Raw genomic sequence first — 22,018 nt, forward strand, 5'->3', positions numbered from 1 at the left:
TACCAGGTAAGGACAAAGGTGGAGAGGAAGAAGGAAGCTGGGACAAGACACCAGGTGCAAGGGCTCTGGAGCAGGGAGAGCACATCATGCACTCTGTTGGCAGGGAGGGAAGCACAGCATGGGGGGACAAAAGTAGGAATGAGTAACAAAGTCTGGGAAAAAGCTGAATCTATCAATTGTCAGGCCTGGCCCCTCCAAAAGAGCTGTCTGGACAGACACCCAGACTGCCTGTTCCGAACTTGGCAAAAATCTGGGCCCCAGGCCAGCCCCTCCTCAAAAACCTGGGCAGAAAGTCTCAGCTCCACCAGCCTTGGCATATTTGAGGGCCCAGTCCCAGTGCCTGGAGACTGAGCTGCTGTGCCTGCACGGTGCAAAGGCCCAGCAAGAAGTGGTGGGGGGACAACACTGCCAGACGTGAGCGTGAAATCAGCAATAAATGGTGCAGAACAGGCAGAAGTCCCCGTGACCACTCCAGCTCAGTGCTCGGGCAGCAAACAGCAGGAAAAGGAACTGCCTCCTGCACACACAGGGATGGAACAGCAAAACAGAGTGGTGAGGGCAAAGCTGTGTGTAGGCAGGATCAGATCCCTTGTCAGGATCTGATACCTGGTCCTCAAAGGACATGAGCTGAAGAACTCACTCAGGAGCAGTCAGAAGGTGCTGATGAGAACATGGCATGGAATGTGGCTGACCAACAATTCTGCTCTGCCAAGGTCTGCCAGAGGACAAGCAACAACCCCTGCAGGCATGGCTGGATGCTCACACCAAGCAAATGGAGGGAGAAGCTATGGCAAAGAGAGGAGAGAGGGGAAAGGAGAGGGGAGAGGGGAGAGGGGAGAGGACAGGACAGGACAGGACAGGACAGGACAGGACAGGACAGGACAGGAGCCAATGCCAGCAGAGCAAACAGGACATTAGAGGAGCCTGGTTCCCCCTTGGGTAAAACACAGTATGTGATGGCAGCAGTGACTGTGCTGATAAGTGGTTTTAGCTTTCTGTCAGGTCTTTAACTGAGTAACAACACCCTTAAACACCAGTTGTACAAAACCCATAGAGCCAGAAATGGATGGAATGAGAAGTAGTCAAGTGCAAGGTCTCCAAACATATCCGTGCCTGAGAACAAGCATGGTTATAAATGGTAAACCTGTGTCCAACAGAAGGACTTACAGAGGTGCAGCCAATTGACTCAGACTAGTTCCTCAGTGTCTTGCTCAAATGAACTCCAAGAAAACATAAAACAGAAAACCTGGGGGAAAAGGGAATGTGGCAACTGTATGGTGTAAATCAGTGCAGTGACTGGTCCTTAACCCCAACTGCCTCCTATCACTGGGCAAAATGAGCTGCTGAGGACAGCAGGCACGATCCTGCTCAGGGGCCAGCTGGCAGGACTCTGCAGTGGGCTGTCAGGGATGGGCCAGCACAGGGATGGGGTGGGAGCAGCCCACGTGTGAGCTCCTGGGCTCCATGTGCTGACACTGAGCAGCTCCCCAGCCCCCAGCGCTCTGTGGGAAAGGTACCTCAGTGTGGCAGTTCTTTCTGGGTCAGACAGGGCAGAGTGCTAACTCCCATCTGTGATATTGTCACCACAAAGCAGAGCTGGAGGAGTTCTGGGAGGTCACCTCACCCCTCCCTCCCTCCCTCCCTCCCTCAGGCTCAGCTGTACCATGTCACTCCAACCTCTGCACAACACCTGCACTGGTGGGCACTGGTCCTCCCCACTGGAGATGGGATCCTGATGTCCCTGCACGTCCCAGATGAGATGGCAGCCGTGCCATGCCATGCCAGGCCAGGGCAGCTGCCCGGGTCCTGCGTCCCCTCCTCCCACACACAGCCAGCAGTACCTGTGTTTCTGCAGCACTGCCTCTGGGCCCACCTGACACCACAGCTGGGCCACACATTCCCCACACAGCGTATGAAAATGATTGCTCCTCCTGCCACACAAAGCCAGTTTAACATCCACCAGCTCACCCAGGTAAATGGTGAGTTCTAATTCAGAACATTTGCATGGTATCTCTCAAACAAATCTGCTGCAGACCAGGCTGAAGTTACAGATCTAACTCAAAGTCACTGCGTGGAATTCTCTGGCTTCTGATTGTGACAATTCCTTCTGGGCACAGTGATCTCTTCTGGGCATGAAGATTCCTCCAGGGCATGTAATGATCCCTTCTGAGCATGATGATCCCCCTTCTGGCCTTAAACCCAGCTCGGTTCCAGCCTGACCTGCCCTTTTGCAACATCCTGCAGAACAGCTTCTCTCCTCGATCTGACTTCAACCTGATGCAGCTTGATGCTACAAAACACCAGCACTTGCAGCCTGCCCCAAACACAAGCTGCCTGCACAGAACAGTTTGGCTGCAGTTTTGCTGGCCTCAAACCCAGCAAACTGAAGCACAACCAAACTCAAAGCCATAAAGGAGGACCCTACAGCCTCTTTTTGCAAGCCAGAAGGAACAAGAGTCCAAAGGGGGAACGACCCACGGCAGAGGCCATCCATCCACGCTCCTGTGCACGCTCCCCACGAGCCTCCCGGCCAGGCTCCCTGCGACACCCCTGTGCTGGTGCCCTCGGGTGCTCCTCAACCTCCCTCTGCACCCTGTGGGAAGAGTTCCAGGAAATAACTCTTCCACAAGTTTCTTCCCGTGTCACACACAAAGGGAGGGGAGTCTGAACCCTCTTGCTCTCCCCACTCCCCTCTCGCGGCATTCTGTGCCCGTGTGCGGCTCCGCGCCGCGCTGGGCTGAGCTGCTGCACACTAAAAGCAGCAGCAGCAGCAATATGCAGCGTAATGAAGCAGGCAGCAGCGATGGCCCCCAGAGGACTCGTTTACTCCACAAATCTCCCTTCCACTCACTTTTTGCTAAGAATTTTAACACCAAACTTAATTGTGAAGTCGCGTATTGATTGGAAAATGCAAATGGCAATTTAAATGTAATCTAAGCTCCCAGCATGATCCCAGCTCCCAAGGAGGAGGAGTCACCCGCCCTGGGCCCTGCTGGAGTGCACGGCCCGAGCAGAGCCAGGCCAGGGGCCAGGGGACCCCCGGGCTGCCAGCACGCTCCACGCAGCCTTCCCAGAAAGATCTGGAAGATGTGCAATTAGCAGCTCGTTCCTGGGAACAAACAGCTGAGGAAGCTTCATCTCCCGGCCTAATTAACCCACTTCGCAAGACAAGTGTCCAGCTATGAGAGAACTCTTCCAGCCTTGCAGGACTGTCACCAAAGGGATGCTGTGGCACACGGACCCCGAGTTCCTGGCACAGGGCAGCCCTGGCAGAGGCACCAGCTGCCTGGAGGGTGCGTAGGTGCTGTCCCAGGTGTGGAGCAGCCCCAACACCCACAGTCTCACCTGTCCCCTTGGGGAGTTCCATCTTTTCCAGACACGCATAAGGGAGACAGAACAGGTCACACAGAGATGCTGCGCTGAAGAAGGCAGTGACAAGTGACAACCAAGCACCCCGTAGCAGCAACACACATCCCTCTCTCAGCCAAAGCTTCCCAATGTTCCTCTTTATGCAGCACCCAGCCCAGCCTTCTGCTTCCTGGCTCCATGCAAACCCCAGGCCTCGCATGCTGAGGAGGGCTGCCAGAGCTTCCCAACGCTTGTTCTGTCCTCACAGGGACCAGGGAGGGATCATGGATCACAGCAATTGCAGCCATGGGTGTCATGGGTGAGCCTGCTGCCCCACAGCACTCGCTGCCTTCAGCCCTCGGTTGGCAATGCAAGCACACACCAACCTCGTTCTCCCACACAGAGGAACCCAACTGCTCCTGAGGGGAGCTGCCAGCAGCCCCAGCACTGAACATGCCAGCCCAGCAGTGCCCATGCCAAGGCAAGCCAACAGTCCAATGCTGGCCACAAACCCAGACAGGAGATCCCACCCATTTGCCACTCACAGCCCCAAACCCACCTACGGCTGGGCAGGACCAGCGAGCGATCTGCGAGGAAAACCAACCAAAGGCCCCACTCTCCCACTGCCTCTCCGAGCCAGCAAGCAATGACACCTCCACCATCCTCCAGTAGGGGCAGGTCCGTAGCAGAGACCAGAGCAACCATCCCCTGTCCCCAATCTTTGTGATACACAGCTACACCTCCAGGGAGTCTTTGCTCCTCTTGCCATTGATGGTACCAAGCCATCACTCCTTGTGGCGTAGGGCCACGGCAGGAATGTGCCAAGCTGTAGTGCTAACCTCACTGTGGACCCCCTGACAAGCCCTTCCCCACAAGCCACGTGTCAGTATCTGCTGGCACAAGCTAGTGTCCACCTTTTCAACACCACTTCCCCCCGCATATGTTCCTCTGAAAACACTGCCAGGATCTCTGATCTCTGTGAAATTGCCTCTCACAACTCTGGCTAGAAGAGGTGCCAGTCCTGAACCCAGCATGGACCTTGATCTCCCATGGGAACTCTGCTCCAGGCTCTCCTTGTGAGCTGCTGCTGCCATGAACTGGTCCCACTGCTTAGCCCAGAACCAGGCAGCAGCACGGCATCTCCTCCTCCCTGCAAAGCCCAGAAAACATGTACAGCTTGTGTTTGCAGGCCCAGGCCTCTGCTGGTCCCAGTTCTCCCCATTTCACACAGGAACGCGTGGAATGACTTAATCCCACTAAACCAGCACAGTGTCTGGCAGAGCAGGCAAGGCCAGGCCTTGTCAGCAGCAATGAAGACAGAGGGGTAAAGCAATTACCCTGCTCTGCCGAGTGGAGGGAGATCCTGGAAAAAGGAACCCAAAGGTCCAGGCACGAAAGGCTGTTGGGTCCCTCTCAGGACCAGCCCTCCAGCAGGCAGCAACAGGACCTGGGGAACCAAGTCAGGTCTCACTGAGGGCTCCAGCTGCTCTCCACTCAGCCTCCCCTACCTCATCACAGAATAAGCCACCCACTGCTTCTCCTGCTGCCCAGGTTGGGCTGACCCCAAACCAGAGCATATGGGCACTGCCACTGCAAACCAACGACCCACCACAAACAACAACCCACCTCACAGCAAAGACTCACCACAAACAACAACCCACTGCACAGCAACAACAACCCACTGCACAGCAACAACAACCCACTGCATACCAACAACCCACTGCATACCAACAACCCACTGCATACCAACAACAACCCACTGCATACCAACAACAACCCACTGCACAGCAACAACCCACTGCATACCAACAACAACCAACTGCACAGCAACAACAACCCACTGCATACCAACAACCCACTGCATACCAACAACCCGCTGCATGCCAACAACAACCCGCTGCACAGCAACAACCCACTGCATACCAACAACAACCCACTGCATACCAACAACAACCCACTGCACACCAACAACAACCCACTGCACAGCAACAACAACCCACTGCACAGCAACAACAACCCACTGCATACCAACAACCCACTGCATACCAACAACCCACTGCACACCAACAACAACCCACTGCACAGCAACAACAACCCACTGCACAGCAACAACAACCCACTGCATACCAACAACCCACTGCATACCAACAACCCACTGCACACCAACAACAACCCACTGCACAGCAACAACAACCCACTGCACACCAACAACCCACTGCACAGCAACAACAACCCACTGCACAGCAACAACCCACTGCATACCAACAACAACCAACTGCACAGCAACAACCCACTGCATACCAACAACAACCCACTGCATGCCAACAACAACCCACTGCACAGCAACAACCCACTGCACAGCAACAACCCACTGCACAGCAACAACAACCCACTGCACACCAACAACAACCCACTGCATACCAACAACAACCCACTGCACAGCAACAACCCACTGCACAGCAACAACAACCCACTGCACACCAACAACAACCCACTGCATACCAACAACAACCAACTGCACAGCAACAACCCACTGCATACCAACAACAACCTGCTGCATGCCAACAACAACCCACTGCACAGCAACAACAACCAACTGCACACCAACAGGCCCTGTGCTGCAGAGAGCAGGGCATGGCCCAGCACGTAGCTGGGCTGCCTCTTCCTGCTGGGGCTGTGCCAAACCTGGGCACCTCAGGAACAGAGCCCCCATGTGTGAGATGCCACAGTCCCCACCCTGCCATTGCTTCTCCTGTCATTGTTCCCTCTGCCCCAGAGCTGATCCTCCCAACCTGCCTTCCCAACACCACCCTCCTTCCAGCACAGTCCCCTGCCCGGGGCACCAACAGCCCTGCACAAACCTGCCCCAGGATTAGTCCATGGGCAGGGAAGGGCAGGAGCTCTGGCAGCTCCAGCAGTGAGCAGGGTCTTTCTCTTCTGACCCACCACTCCACTCCTCAGCTAGCCTGGCCTCACTGAGTCCTGCCCTATGGAATCTCAGCATGGAATTGTACCAGACAGCCAGAACCTGGTGGGGATGTAGACTCCACTCTCCTGCCTCATGTCCCAGCACTCCTGCAATGCCGAGACACAACTGGCCCTGTGCAACTCGGCCCTGGCAGTGTTGGGGGGCACATGGGGCACAGAGGGCCCAGCAGAGGGTAAATGGATCCACAACGGGGGCACAACGCGCAAGGCAGGAGCACAACCAGGCACTGCCAGATCAGTCTCTGCAGTAATGCAAGGAAATCCTGATGGAAACACCATCCAGCCAATCCACACCACTCGGCTCGCTTGGACATCACCCGGCACTGCTTGCCAGTGACTGCCACAGGGGCAGACAACACTCCGGCTTGGATCCAGACAGTTCAAGCCTCCCTGGAAGCCAAGAGGCAGGAGCAGAATGCACTGCTGCTGGAGGAAGCAGTGCCTCCCTCAGGTTCCCAGCGGCTCACGGTGTGGGCACTGTGTTCACAGCTTTTCACAGTAGCCCATGAAGAGGGGACTCCCCTTCATGTCCTGCTAGGAGCAGGAGTAGGAGAGGAAAGGAAAGGGAGAGGAGCAGGGAAGGAGCAGAGAGAGGCTGCGGCGGGGGCTGCAGCGGGCGTGGGGCATGGATGCCATCTGCTGGAACCGCTCTGCAGCCGCTGCCGCAGCCCCTAGCACCACCCTGCCACAGCCCCCACCACAGCCCCCACCAGAGCCCCCCACCCAGCCAGGGCACAGGGCCCACACCAGCACCCCCAGCCCCACGCTCGCTGCTGGAGCTGCGGGCGTGCAGCCCCTCGGAGCAGGGGGGCACCAGCCGGCCCCCAGCGGGGGCTGCCCCAGCCCACGGGCCCCAGCCCCTGCTCTCGCAGCGGGGCCAGGGGGAGCTCCGAACCTGCTTCATGGGAATGGCCCGCCCGCTGCCAATACTGTCCGCTTTACACTCCGGCACCTTCTTGTCGCGCTCCGGGTCCGCGCCCTTCCGAGACTGGAAGAGAAGAGACACAGGCGCGTTAGAGCCGGGCACAGGAGACCGAAACGCACGGTCCCCTGTCCCCAGCAGGCTCCAGAGCAGTCTGCTCTCCCCCAGGCCAGCTCTCCCAGCGCACAGCGCAGCCGGGCCCTCGCCCGGCCCCTCTAGGGACACTCGGGACACTCCAGCCCAGCCCCCCAGCAAGCTCTCCTCTCCCCCCTCGGCAAGCAGAGCTGTCCTCCTCCTGGCAGAGCGGGGCTATGTGGGCCCCCCCTCCCGTGGGGCACACAGGACCATGGCGACAGACAGAAATGGCATGGGATGCAGGTGGAGCATGGATGGAAGCAGGAGAGGCTCAGGCAGTGAAGGAACTCACACCTCTACTAATCCAACAGATTTATTCTGGTAACACACTTGCACCATACAAAGTAGCACAGGTCACCGGGCAAAGATACCAGCCCCTTACAAAAGAGCATGGACAATAAATATCTACCACACGTCTAGAGCGGCGAGAGCGGGACCCACCAGCACCCGAGGGCCGCAGGGAGAGCAAACTCCGATAAATACAATATGAAATTTACAGTCTGTTGAGCAGAACTCATTCAAAGTGCTTAGGACAGAGGGAAATACCAAGTCATACATGGCATGGAGCACAACCAATACATTCAGAATCACAACAATGGCAGGAGGCAGCGGCAGCGTCTCTCTGGAGCGTCCTACACACCCCCTCAGTCCAGGAGGGCCCCGTGTGCTTTGGATCAGAAAGGGATACGAGCCCCGCGCGCCTGGGACACCGATTCACCAGATTATGGGCCCAGAACCAAACAAAGAGATCGAAAGAGAAGAAAACTAAAGAGACACAGATGGCTGCTTGGCTGCGAGGAGAAGAGGAGGAGGAGCAGGAGTCCATGCAGGCTGCAGAGGTGCAGGAGGGAAGAAGGAGCGGAGCGCTAGCGGCAGGCGCTGCAGCGGCTCCCGCAGGCAGCAGCAAAGCGTCTTTTGGCCCATCCAGCTCCATGCGCGGCTGTCGCCCGGTCCCGGTGCGTCTGCAGGTCTTCCCGTCCCAGGAGGGTCGTCCGCCTGGCATCCCCGAGAAAGGGCAGTGCCTAGACAGCATCCAGCAGGCCCAGAAATGTCCCAGCTTAAAGTGCAGGCGCAGGCCGTCTCAGCGCTTCCTAGACTTTACATTGGGGGGATTTAAAAGGCTCCTGCGTGTCTCCGAGGGGGGGACCCATGCTGGCTGGAGGGCGGGCGAGCCTCTAATCTTAGATCAATCCCAGTGCCCATCCCTTATCCGGCCCTGGAGAGGCAATGAAAAGTGAGAGAATTTGTACAGAGGTGCCGTGTGTAACCACCTGGATCTTCTAATTTGGAAGGAGTTGGAAAGGCCTTTTTGTTGATGAAAAGTTGGAAACAGTGGCACATATCTGCAAATATCGAAAGAATAAAGAGTTTGGCAAGTTATACTCAGAACACGGACACGAGTCTGTCAGTGATGGGTGCCAGTGGACAGCACGGACAGGCCACGGAGTGGGCGCCGGCGGCAGCAGCAGTCGGGGCTGGGGGTCAGGAGTGGGTGGGCGCCTCGAGGCGCGGGTGGGCGCAGAGTTTGTCTCCACCTGGAGCTCTAGGGCACGCAGACCCCCCAGGGGGGAATGCGATCCAGTGGGGAGTGGGAGGGGAGCAGGAGAGGAGCTAGAGCAGGAGAGAGGAGAAGGAGAGTAGAAGAGAGAAGGAGAAGAGTAGAAGAGGAGAGGAGAAGGAGGAAGAGGAGGAAAACAGGGAGGAGGGGGAGGAAAGGAGAAGGGGGAGAGGAAAAGAGGAGCAAAGGAGCAAACGTAGCTCGGGACTGGGGCTGCAGCGGCTCCCAGAGCCGGGCTGAGCACTGTACCTAAGAAAGGCCTGTGCCCACCTGGGGACCCCACGAGGATGAAGGCTGCTGGCTACACCTGTGCTGCCTGCCTGGGTAAAGCTAATGGCAGAAAACAGCCTGCCCTTTCCTTCGCTTCCCTTCCCGCCCTGCCTGGTCCTGTCCCACTGTGGGAGGTGTCGGGAGCTGCTGCTGCTGCCACGACCAGATGGGTGAAGACGTCAACGTGAGCCATGGATGTGCAGCAGCACACGAGCAAGCAGGTGAGGTGAGCCCCAGCCCCGCGGCGAGTGAGCGCGCGCTGCCGAGCACAGGTGAGCCCGCGGCGGAGAGCAAGCGTGAGCCCGGGATGAGCGAGCACGTGAGAGCCCTACACGCACGATGGAGCCCACAGCGAACAAGCGCAAGCCGCGCAGCAAGCCGCCCTCCTCCCCCCCAAGCGCGTGCCCACCCCAGTGAGCGAGCATGGGGCTCTGGAGAGCATGAACATGAGCCGGCGGCGAGTCCAGAGGCGGCGGCGCGCAGCCAGCAGGATGGGTGGTGGCACCGCGCGAGCACGAGGCACAGAACGGCGGGGCGGAGGGGCGAGCGGCCGCCGGCGCTGCGTGCAGTGGGAGCACGGCCACGGGACGGCTACGGGGCATTCCAGAGGCTGTGAGCACACCGAGGGGAAGGCAGCGAGGGAACGACCGTGCGCTGGCACTGGCGACCTGCTGCGAGGGGCAGCGTGTGCCGGCAGGACGGACGGGGTGAGCGTGGGCCTGGGGCGTGCACAGAGAGCTGGGGCTGCACCAGATGCAGCCGGGGGGAACGTACAGAGTATTCGGGAGGTCAGCGCAGAAGCTTCCAGGGTATCAGAAGCCAGGGGAGATGGGCACATTCCCGGCACAAAGGAGTGGGGAATCTGGGATGCCAATGGTGCAGTGAGAGGAATGGGGCATAGGACACTGAATTTGTGTGGTCTGGGCTCAGAGCAGCAGCGGCTGGTCACGAGGGTGACACGGTACAACAGGTACAAAGGCTTTGTGGTGGCCGGTTCCACAAACAGCAGACACGGTGTGCTGAGCAATGGTGGCTGGAAAGCACATTAAGACGGGGAGAGGAGCAAGGCCGGAGTCTGCACATGTACACAGGGAACAGAGGCTACACCTACACTAGACACGGGACTGGGACACGTGTGCGCTCACAGCGAGGGGACACTCGTGGCTGTGCTCAGAGCAAGGGTGAGTGTGAGGGCAGGACCTCGCACACCGCGTGGACAGCGTGTGCGTGGTGTGAGAGCGTGCAGAGAGGCAGGCTGCAAGGCAACCAGCACAGCTGAGGGCTGCAAATGCACCCTGCTCCACCTGGGGCCCACAGCTTTACTGCTTCCTCTCTGTCTTCCCTCCCTCCTCACCCACAGCAGCTCCCACGTGTGCTGCTCAAGTCACGCAGGATTCAGGAACGGGAGTGAGCAGGGCCCCATGCCAGGTGCTGAGCTCTGCACAGCACCACTGGGCACAGCATCACCGGCACCAAACAGGAGGCCAAGTGACCAGGGGCTCCGTGCCACGCTCAGGGTATGAGCCCCAAGGAGAAGATGAACAGAGTCACTGGTGCTGTGCACGCACAGCTGCGCTCCCCGTAAAGAGCAGGAGCTCACTCACACTACACACCCACACGAGTGCACCCTTGCACACTCATGTGTGTGAGGAATGTCCTGCTCCCAGACGCTCCCCGTGCACGCACACCCTGCCCGAGGCAGCCTGCAGCACCACGGGCCCTGCACACGCACAGGGTCCCCCCCACGCGCACGCACGCTCCTGCATCCCCTGCCTCCTGCATCCCCGGCCTCCTGCATCCCCTGCCTCCTGCATCCCCGGCCTCCTGCATCCCCGGCCTCCTGCATCCCCTGCCTCCTGCATCCCCGGCCTCCTGCATCCCCGGCCCTCCTGCATCCCCGGCCCTCCTGCATCCCCGGCCCTCCTGCATCCCCTGCCTCCTGCATCCCCGGCCTCCTGCATCCCCTGCCTCCTGCATCCCCGGCCTCCTGCATCCCCGGCCTCCTGCATCCCCGGCCTCCTGCATCCCCGGCCCTCCTGCATCCCCTGCCTCCTGCATCCCCGGCCCTCCTGCATCCCCGGCCTCCTGCATCCCCGGCCTCCTGCATCCCCGGCCCTCCTGCATCCCCTGCCTCCTGCATCCCCGGCCTCCTGCATCCCTGGCTCTCCTGCATCCCCGGCCCCCCTGCATCCCCTGCCTCCTGCATCCCCGGCCTCCTGCATCCCCGGCCCTCCTGCATCCCCGGCCCTCCTGCATCCCCGGCCTCCTGCATCCCCGGCCTCCTGCATCCCCGGCCCTCCTGCATCCCCTGCCTCCTGCATCCCCGGCCTCCTGCATCCCTGGCTCTCCTGCATCCCCGGCCTCCTGCATCCCCAGCCTCCTGCATCCCCGGCCTCCTGCATCCCTGGCTCTCCTGCATCCCTGGCTCTCCTGCATCCCCGGCCCTCCTGCATCCCCAGCCTCCTGCATCCCCGGCCCTCCTGCATCCCTGGCTCTCCTGCATCCCCGGCCCTCCTGCATCCCCGGCCTCCTGCATCCCCAGCCTCCTGCATCCCCAGCCTCCTGCATCCCCGGCCCTCCTGCATCCCCGGCCCTCCTGCATCCCCAGCCTCCTGCATCCCCGGCCTCCTGCATCCCCGGCCTCCTGCATCCCCAGCCCTCCTGCATCCCCGGCCTCCTGCATCCCCGGCCTCCTGCATCCCCGGCCCTCCTGCGGCGCAGCACGGGCTGCCGTGCAGGAGAACCTGTGGGCTCAGGCTGCTGTGACCCGCTCCCCTGCCCCCTCCTCTGCTCAAAACCCTCCCCAGAGCCCCCGGGCTCCCTGTGCCGCTTACCGTGAAGATGTTGGAGCGCCGCTTGGACTGCTTGCGGATGGGGGTGGGGGTGTTGGAGGCAGCGATGGTCTCAATCCGCAGCTCCCGCTGGCTGATGCTTGGGGTGGAGGGCACAGAGGAGGAGTAGTCACTGAAGGCTCCTCCACCGTTGGTGGCCTGCAGGAGGAGATGGATGGTCAGAGAGGTCAGAGATAGGCTACCTGGGGGCACAACTGCAGGAACACCACTGTGCCAGGGCACGGAGTGCCGCGCAGGACTGGGACTGGGTCGCATCCAAAAAATCGTGGAATCGTTTCAGTTGGAAGGGACCTTAAAGATCATTTAGTTCCAACCCCCTGCCACGGGCAAGGATAACTTCCACTATACCAGATTGCTACAAGCCCAAATCAACCTGGCCTTGAACACTTCCAGAGATGGGGAGCTCACAACCTCCCTGGGCAACCCAGAGAGACATACAATGCCAGGCACTGCTCCTGCTCAACAGAGGGGCTTGTGAAGCCTTTCCTCTCTTTCTGCTCTAGTTTTTTCACCAGTAAAATGTTCAGGTTCTGAAATCAAAGAGAAGGGCAGCAAATGTCCAGAGAAACGCAGCTGAAGCCCTTCCAAACATAGGTGTGGAACAAGGCCTGGGGCAGCAGGGTCCCACGTGGCTGTGTCCAGCAGAGGGGCACAACTAGGGCACCTCCACCTGCTCCCAGAACAGAGAACCAGAGTCTCTCTCCTTGGGCAGTCATACCCTTCCTCTCCCTGAGCCCATCAGATATGAGGCTGCGAGGCAGCCCAAAGCCTGCCCAGCTCCAAGTCCCACTCACCCATTCTGTGTCTCACGAGGACAGCCGTGATGCCGATGGGGATGCATGTCCCCAGGACTCCAACCTTCATGTTGCCCGTGTCCTGAAGCACAGAGTGCCACACCCCAAGCCCAAGCTCTGTGTGAAGCCCATCTCTGCTGCTGGTTTGGAGGTCTGTCTGAGCAGACCCTGAGGCTGGCACACACCTCCCATGCCTGCAGACCACCACAGCCATGGCTGTAGTGGCCTGTGCCTGGAAACACAAGGGGCTTCCCTAAAACCTCACTGGACTTCATGGCAACAGGAAGATCCAACTGTGCAGCCATGCAGCCATGTCACCAACACAGCTCTTCCAGACGAGGCTGCTCACTCCCACCCTGCTCATGCCAGCAGTGTGGGCAGCCACTGGACAGCAGCTTAGGGACATGCCAGAAACAGCATGGAAACAGTTCAGGTCTGCAGCCCAGGCCATGTCACTATGACATGGCACACGGCAGCCTGAGCTCCCTGGCAGCTCTGAACAGTATTTCAGAAACACGTGGAGGAGCTGCCCCTGGAAGGGCAGGTGAGTTCCAGCACCCCAGAAGAGACAGCCTCCTCCTCCTCCTCCCAGCTCCACGCTTGCAGAGTGGTGGCTTCAATGGCCCGGTGACTTCCTCCATCCCACCTACACTCTGAGCGGGAATGGAGCCCACACAGGGTGATGATCTGCTGCAGGGGCTCCATGAGAGACCCCCAGCCCCAGTGGGATCAGAGCCTTATTCTGACACAAGCAGTTCAGAGAAGTATGAAAGGGGCTGCACAGGCAGAGCAGTGACCATGATCCACAGCCCGGTCTCAGAAAGAGGTGCAACCTTCACCGAGCCACGGATCCCCTCAGCTTGGACAAGAGATGTGGGAGAACACACAATGAGAACTTGAGAGAGGAAAAAGCCACCCAAGCAGCATTTCAGCTTCCTCCTCACGAAGGCAGAGCAAGGAAAAGAACTCCATGCTGTAAGCAGGTGGGTGGCTCTGACAATCTCCGCCTGTCTGGAAACAGAAACCATTCTGAAGTCCTGCAACACAGAACAAGAGGGAACCTGGTCTGGTTGTGCTTTTCCACAAGTACAAGAGGCTAGGAACTCTGTCCAGAGAAGGGAATGTTACCTGGGAGCTCCTCTGCAGGGTGAGGAACCCTGTGCTGGACAAGAAGGTTCTGCTGTCCCAGGGAAGGGGGACCACCAGGGACACAAAGGGTCGAAGCAACATGTCACCTGCCAGTGACTTCTGAGCCTTCAACAGAGACAATCCCAGAGCCAACAGCCACACAGGAGTTTGCAGGTGCTGTGATGAAGGAAGAGCTGCAGAGAGCCAGGGCCACTGAGTGCACACAGGCACAGTCTGTGTTCAGCTGATTCACCATATGTGAACTAGGTCAAAGAAAGTGAAATATTCCAAGTGTTAGGAAGAGAAGGAGGGTGCAGCAACACAGACAACCTGCCACATGGAACAGTGAGCTGGGCATGGCTGCCCCTCCAAGACCAGCTCCTGGCCATGCTTGGCATATCTCGGTGACCTTGGCAGCGTGTTCACGATGCTGTGACTGTGGGGAGAAGCCAGTTCTGAGGAGGCTGCAGAGTCTGAGCTCCTGCCAGAGCAGCTGTAACAAACCCTGTAGATGCAGGTGATGGACACGAAAGCATCAAGGAAGAAATTCTGCTACATCCTGGTTTATATTTCACTTACTCCCTGCAGTCCTGTGTGTCATTTCTGTCTGGCCAGAATAACCTTCCTTAGCCTGTAAGTCTGCCTTGTGCTGGAACCAAGGTTACTGTCCTTGAGTGACGAAGGACACTGGCCTTTGAGCCTCCCGTGTCCCACAGACCAAGCCTCAGGAAGGGCTCTGGGGCTGGAGGATGGCTCACACCAGGCTATGAAGGCAAGCTATGACGAGTTTCGGGGCGGAGGAGAAAATCCTTCAAAGACAGAGAGTGGCTCAGGCAATCCTGAGACATAACTGCTCCACTGGAGCAGGGAGCTCCAGAACTTCTGTGGGATCCAGAGACACAGAACAAATCTCAGGGATGTAGGAGAACCCTGACAAGATGACAGGTCTGGGCCAGTACCATGTGTCTGCTATTGGCAGGTACTTTGCTGGTGGACCTGAACAACCGCCTGTGGTCACCACTGGAATCTGAGAACACAGCAGAACACCCGTGGGACAAATCCTTCCCATCAGCGTGTACCCGGTGGAGGAGCATCCATCAACAGTGCCATGGGGTGCCTGGGAAGGGCAGAACACAGCTGGAGCTCAGGGCAGTAATTCCTGGCCTAACAAGGTCTGAGACAGAAAAGGTAGTTTGGGCAGGGCTCTGAGTGGAAGAGCACAAAGAGCAAACACCAACCTGGTGTCTGCAGGAAGAAGGGAGAAGCCAGAGGAGCATATGGACGATGGAAAGTGGGCAGGAGCAGAGCAGGCAACGGGACACGGGCTTCCAGGAGGAAATGCCAACACCTGCTGCTGCAGCTCCTGAGCTCTGACGGAACGTGCCGCAGCAGGCCAGTGAGCGCTGTTACCAGCTCAGGTGAGCTGCCCTTGGGGCTTCACTTCACTTGCAAACTTTGATTTTCCACCTCCTTCATCTGATCTCTCACTGAAGTCTGGGTGAAGGCCCTCCAAGTGGCCCCAAAGAGCCCGTGCAGGAAGGCAGACCGAGGCCATCGGAGAAGAGCCATGATACCGAGCACAGCGGGGATGGCAGCAGCTCCCAAGGCCCAGGGGAGCACCCAGCTCCCTCCACCAGCCTGTCAGGTACCTGCAGGAGGTACCTGTGTAACCTCCTCCAGCTGCTGAGAACCAGTTTCTTGGCAGAAAGACAAACTGCCATCCCACAGCAAACACAACAGTGACTCACCCACAGCCTGGGGAACTCCCAAAGGCATCCCAGAGGCCCTGAAGAAAGACTGAGAACGGGGCAGCAAAAGAGAGGAAATCAGGTAGAACAACTCTGCAGGTGTTGCAAGCACCCACTGGCCTGAGAAACTCCCATCCCCTCCCTGTAGGCAAGGGCCAGGAGCTGCCAGGAGGGAGCAGGGTGGGAGGCAGGGCCAAGTGAGGAGTGGGATTCCCAAACCCATCCAAGCTGCTCTCTCAGCAGCAGGTGTGGGCCAGATACAGAGAGGACAGCCCAAGGCAGCAGGCAAGAGCTTTCCCTGGGGCTGCTGGGCTCTGGGGAGTACAAGGTGCCTGCTCCAGCGGGTGCAGACCCACACACCTCAAGCCACTGGGAAGGCCAAAGGGACAGATCTATGTCCCCAAGGGAGGAGTCCAGGGCTGGCCCTGGCTCCTGCCGTACCAGATTGATGCTGAACACAGTACGCAGGGTCACGGACCCGCTGAGCACATCTAGCGACTCATGAGAGCTGGTGGAAAACACTGACCAGGGCTGACCTGCTCCTACAGCTCCCTCTCCCTCCCCATGGATGGAGCAATGTCCTCCAGGCTCCAGGCACTGCTGCAGAATAAGAGAAAAAGCCCCAAACTCCCAAAGGCAGAAAGGAAACTAGGGCATTTGGCTGGTTCCCAAGACAATCATCCACTGTGCAAGGAGAACGGGACGCATCCACAGCACCACTGTCCCAGGAGAAGAGAATCCTCCAGACATATGGGTAACAAAATCACCAGGGTCCTCTGGAGTCCCTCCTCTCCCAGTAACCATGCAGGACTGGTCCAACTGACAGACCACACAATCAGGGGCCATTTCCAAGAAAGTTAGTTTGGCTCAGCCAGTAGTGTAAAGCTATTTCCAGAAGAGTTGTGCCCAGAACAAGAGACAGGACAGGGCTGGGTCCCAGCTTCTACCTACCATAAGAAGCCCTTTGAGGGGGCCCCCTTGTTTCCATTCCAAGAAAAGTGCCTTTGCAGCTGGAAGCTCCCCGCAGCTTGGGCCAGACCAGGCCCACAGCAGGACTGCCAATCCCAGTTCCAGGGGCTCCTCCTGCCCCTAAATGCCAATCCTGTTGTTCCAGGGCCTCATCCGGTCCCCCAAATGCCAGTCCCACTGTTCCAGACTCCTCCTGCCCCTCCCAGGCAGTACTGGAAGGGAATCCTTCTGTCCCACGTGCATGTCACACCTGTGCACACTGATACCTGTGGCACAAGGCAAACGAAAGCTCCTAACTGTGTTTTTTCTCTGGCTTCTCTCCACCTCATCTCCATGTTAAGTCCTGTGCTCCTAAACTCTTTTTCCTGTTTTCTCTGTGTCAGTTACAGCTCTCTGACTTGCAAAAGCAAACGAGAAACCCTGGTGAGAGCCCCAGGCCCTGAGGCATGACAGAGTTCAGCTCTGCTCCACAAACACCTCGTCACTCTCCCGTTGGTCCTTCCTGGCAGAGCGAGCCTGTCCACCCCCTCCCAGAGCTGCCCCAGCACGGACTGCTGGGCCAGGAGCAGGGGACACCAGGGCACTGCTCCCCAGTACCCACCTGGGCAGCCTGAGCACACACCTGGGTGTGTGGGCTGCTCTGCCCAGTTCCCTGTCAGAACCATCACTTACGGGTGAATTTGTTTCCCAAAGCCACACGGATTTTCCCTGAGGGCGGTGGGGAGCAGCTTCAGAATCTCACTCCTGAGCCCATGCAAGGACAGGTGAACAAACACTCCATGGCATTTTAGCATCACTCACCATTGCTTCACTATTTTCAGAAGTGTCTTTAGTAATGGGGGAGAGAAGGGCAAAGATGACTGCACGGGCCATTGGCACCAAGAGGGTCTGTGGTGGGACCACACAAGACCCCAGGAACACAAATGGACTTTGATCACCCTTGTGGGGCCCAGGGCTGCTGAGGGCAGGAGGGGCACGGCTTGGACAGGCACAGAGCAGGTCCAGGGAGGGGCACAAGCCGCAATCCCTGTGAGCTGCACGCTGCGTTACTTCCCTTCACAGCTCTGCTTCCCACCACAGCTCCCTACGTCCCTCCAGCCAAGCCAGGAGCACAGCAAGGCACAGAGAGCAAAGGTCTGTCCCTGAGCAGGCGGCCAGAATTCACCTCTACACAGACGTCGTCCGCAAGCCGTGCTGAGAGCTGCTCTGTGGGAAGGGAAGGAGAGGAAAGCAGGGGCAGCTCTGAGCAATCACCTCACAAAGCTCATGACATGCAGTTAGAAAATTCTTCCAAAATTTGCTTCCCCACAGTCAGTCCTAAATCCACCTTTTTTTTTGAGTGACACATTTCCTTAAGGAGCTCTTCTACGTTACACCTGTGTATTTTAGGTCAGGTTTGGCCTATCTCTGCACTCATTCCTCAGCCAACTCAGTCAAGTGCTTACTTTCCCCATACTTTGGGGTCTCTTTCCTCCCACACATTTTTGCTACTCCTTCAGGTTCCATGCAGTCACATGAGTGACTGGATTCAGACTGGGGAACCCAGAGGGTCTGACAGCACAGGGAACGCTTTTCAGCTTCATGGTAAACACACTGCCTGCCTGGCACAGCCAGTGCCAAGGACACATATTTATTGGAACTCTTCTCACACTTTGAACATGAAATAAAACACTAAACAAGTGTCCAGCTCCCCTCAGAAATGCTGACTTTGGCCATCAGCCTCTTGCTTCCTTCCCAGGATACGCGGCCGCTCCTTCCCAACCAGGCTCATACTGTACAGAGTTTGCTAATAAAACCCTCAAATTACCAGAGACACTCAAATCTGTATTTCCCTAGGACTTTGCTCTCCACCTTGGATGTCTCCCACTGAACTTGTCCCCAGCTTTCTGGACACAAGCACACTATGACAGAACCTGGCTTCGCAGCCTTCCCCAGCAGCCACACAGACTTTACCTGAACTTGCTGGTGTCCCGGTGACCTGGAGCACCAGGAAGCTGGCACAGGTCTCTGCAAAAACCTGCACTCACCTACTTGCAATCCAGCTTTAGAAGCCTCTACAACCAGGTAGCTGGTGGCTGCAGATATGGCTCAGGTCTGTGCAGGGACAGGCTCCCGTGGTGGGCCCAGGAGGTTCTGACACACAAAGAGTTTCAAAGGCAATCCCATTAACAAAAGCTCATCAGCTACATGTGCTGTCCCTCAGTCACAGGCAGCCTTCCTGCAGCCCCGGTCACAGCTCCTGTGATTCCGTACACCCGTTGCTCCAGAGGTGGAATCTGTTGCCTGGGGAGCAATGGAGCCCAGGATCTCTCCTTTCTTCCTCACCAGTCACCCGGCCAGTATTTCTGCGGGCACTGGGGATGTAGCAAAGCTTGAATGCAGTGAGGTGGTTGCCCAAAGGCTCTCCTTCCCCAGCCCCTCAGCATGGAGCTTGTCCTGCCCTCAGCTCTGCTCCAGGACCACAGAACAAACACCTACATCACTATCTTCCCCACACCAAGACCTTGGCAACCATTACCAACAGCACAGAGCCCTTCCTGTGGCAGAGCGGAGGGAACCTCCTTCCCTGTTCTGCTCCTTCATATCACCACTGAACCCACCTTTCCACAGGTCCATCCTCTCAGAAGCCCTCAGATGCATGTGCACACAGACCATCAGCTTCCCGAGTCCAGGGGAAGCAGGACCTGAGCAGCCCAGCTGGGGCAGCCAGAGCATCACCCTCTCACACACACACTGTGCTGCCCAAGAGCTCCCCACACACTGCTCATGGCTCTGCTGCGTGTCTGCCAAAGCACGACACGCTCTGGAGCCCTGGGCCAGACCCAAAGGCTTAGACATGAAACTTGACCTCAAGGCAAGCAAACTGTCACACAATCATAAACTCATGGAGTGCTTTGGATTGGAAGGGACCTTCAAGTATATCTCACTCCACCTCCTGCCATGGGCAGGGACATCCTCCCCTAGACCCAGCTGCTCCAAGCCCCACTGCTCCAACCTGGCCTCGGACACTTCCAGAGACGGGGCAGCCACAGCTCCCCTGGGCTATGCCAGAAGTAGCAGGGTGACAGCACTCTGCTCTTCCAACGAGCCAGCCCAGAGCAGCGGTGCAAGTCTGAGCCTGAACTCTTGGGTACTGAGCTGAGGGTGGCGAGAGCACAAGAAGTCCTTGGCTTTCCCCATTCCCATTCCCCACCTGGTTGATGTGGACAGAAGGAATGGAGGCTGCGGAAACAGATGAGTGGCTGGGTGAGTTGGGCAGGGACTTGCAGGGGCCGATGGACAGCTGGTGCTTCTTCCGGAGAGCCACCACCTTCTGAGCCACTGGAAAAGGGAGAAAGGGACAGGGTCAGAGTTCAGAAAGCAGCTTCCTCCACCCACAGATTTCTGGAGGGCTTCAGTGAGACCCAGGCCCTTCCCTGCACTGCTCAGGCTGCGTCCCCAGAGGCCACCTGCCCTCTCGGGCATCACAAAGAACAGCAGCTCTCTGCCATGGACATCACGGAGACACTACGAGCCCTGGTCTGCTATGAGCTACAGGCTGCAGGACAATCCCTGGGCAGTCCAGCACTTCTCAGTCACCCCTCATGGCAACTCCAGGAGCCAGGTACTGGACAGAGCTGCCTTGGCAAATGCCACCTCCATCAGTCTGGGCCTTGTGGGTCTGTAAGGTGACACCCTGAGGAGTTCTCTGTAGAATCCCTGGTGGGTCACTAGGGACCTTTGCATGCTCTTCCTCTGTCCAGACTTGGACTGCTGGGTTTGCTCTGAAACACAGTGATACTCAGGTGCTGGTACTCACAGCAGCACTGGGCAGTGGGGCTGCTCAGGCTCTGCGGGCAGGGCACACCTCACTGGTTGTACAGCAGAGCTGTGAGTGTCAACCAGAGAAACTGGAACAAAGATTGGTGTAAGGGATGGCAGAAACTAGCCCAGAAAAGTCTGACTGTTCAGGAGGTAGAGGAGACTCTGGGCCCAGCACACAGAAAGGTAAAGGTCACCTCAAGGTGCCTCATTTCAGGACTGGGGAGATGTTGTCCCTCCAGTGTGGCCTCATTGGCCCCACAGTTAATTTCTCATTAGCGGCAGTGGTGCGGAACAGATGATGGGCAGAGCCTCTGCCAGGCTCCCTGCCCACAACAGCAGTGCCTGAGGGCTTTTCCTGGGCATTTCCTGGCCCCTGGGGGGTCGGAGCTCACAGTGTGCCCAGCCAGCACTGGGATGGGAGATGTCCCCTGGGCAGGGGATCCAGAGCCTCCCTGGGGGCTCGTGCTGGATGTTCCCCGTGTTTGAGGGGGACAATGGAGAGCAGCAATGCCACCAGCACCTCAGCCACAGCTCCTGGGCTATGGAGCTGCTGGCTGTCCTCTCCTGCCCTCCCCAGTGCTCAGGGCAGAGGAAAGGCAGGACCATGCACTTGGGATCTGCAGCACAGGTGAAGCTCAAGAAGTCACCCACAGCCCAGGGCAGCACAGCTGCTGGGTCAGTCAGTCCTCCTCAGGAACACCGCCAAGGTGACCATGGCTAGGCGCTCCCTGACCTTTTCTTGGTACAGAAACACCCTTAAAATGAAGCCCAAGAATTGAGACCCCCCACACCGATGGCTCCTTGCAAACTGTCCTGACATCTACTGAATCTGAACCCCAGATTTCTGCAAACAGGAACTGGCAATCCTGAGAATAAATTCTTTAATCAGACCTCTCTGGAGCCAAGAGGACAGAAGGCACATTCCATACCAGCTCCCACCTCAGCAGGGCTCTGCCATGAGGGGACCACGCAAACCTCGCCTTCAGGGAGTCCTGAAGCACACACTGCAGGACACAGCCCAGCCTAGGGCACTGTCCCTGCTTGTGCCAGGGCCACCTCCTGGCAATACCAAGATCCCATCCTATCAGAAGTCACTGTGACATCTGTGGACTGGGGAAGGATGGAGGAGCACAATTCCCACAGAGTGAGCAGCACCTCCAGGGGGAATTCTGCCAGCAAATGAGAAACCAGCAAGGGGGAAGTGACCCCTGTTCTCCTGCCACGTGTCTTTCTCATGGTGACCTTCAGCAGCCTGGCTGCCCAGACACAGCCTCAGCCACAAATGTCCCAGCAGCATCAGGTACACACTGCAACATGCTCAGTCCAGACACAGCACAGCTCAACCACACACAGCTCCAGGCTACAGACCCGACACCAAGACCCACTCTGAGGAACAGGGTCTCTGCTGCTCCTGCCTGCACTGTGGTGGCACAACAGCCAGGGCCAGCCAGCTCTTGAAGAATCCCCGTGCAGCTGGTGAAGAGGGAGATGCCAGTTTTTGT

General features: G+C 58.0%; 1 protein-coding gene across 3 annotated transcripts in view; it reads right to left on the reverse strand.

The window, feature by feature from the left end:
• Positions 1-22,018, reverse strand: part of AGAP3 (ArfGAP with GTPase domain, ankyrin repeat and PH domain 3) — a 112,915-nt gene that overhangs the window by 41,727 nt on the left and 49,170 nt on the right. For 2 of the 3 annotated variants that reach the window (XM_088054141.1, XM_014260690.2), the window contains exons 7-9: positions 19,906-20,033; positions 12,056-12,211; positions 7,232-7,324 (exon numbers count right to left, since the gene is read on the reverse strand). In XM_088054141.1, coding sequence (XP_087910267.1) covers positions 7,232-7,324; positions 12,056-12,211; positions 19,906-20,033 — 377 coding nt within the window. Of the gene's footprint in view, positions 1-7,231; positions 7,325-8,601; positions 8,737-12,055; positions 12,212-19,905; positions 20,034-22,018 lie in introns of those variants that run through there. The other variant, XM_088054146.1, reaches the window with a different exon arrangement.

The sequence above is a fragment of the Pseudopodoces humilis genome, chromosome 1 (genome assembly GCF_049639895.1).
Source record: "Pseudopodoces humilis isolate 2021_Gansu_Grassland_sample_001 chromosome 1, ASM4963989v1, whole genome shotgun sequence".
Lineage (NCBI taxonomy): Eukaryota > Metazoa > Chordata > Aves > Passeriformes > Paridae > Pseudopodoces > Pseudopodoces humilis.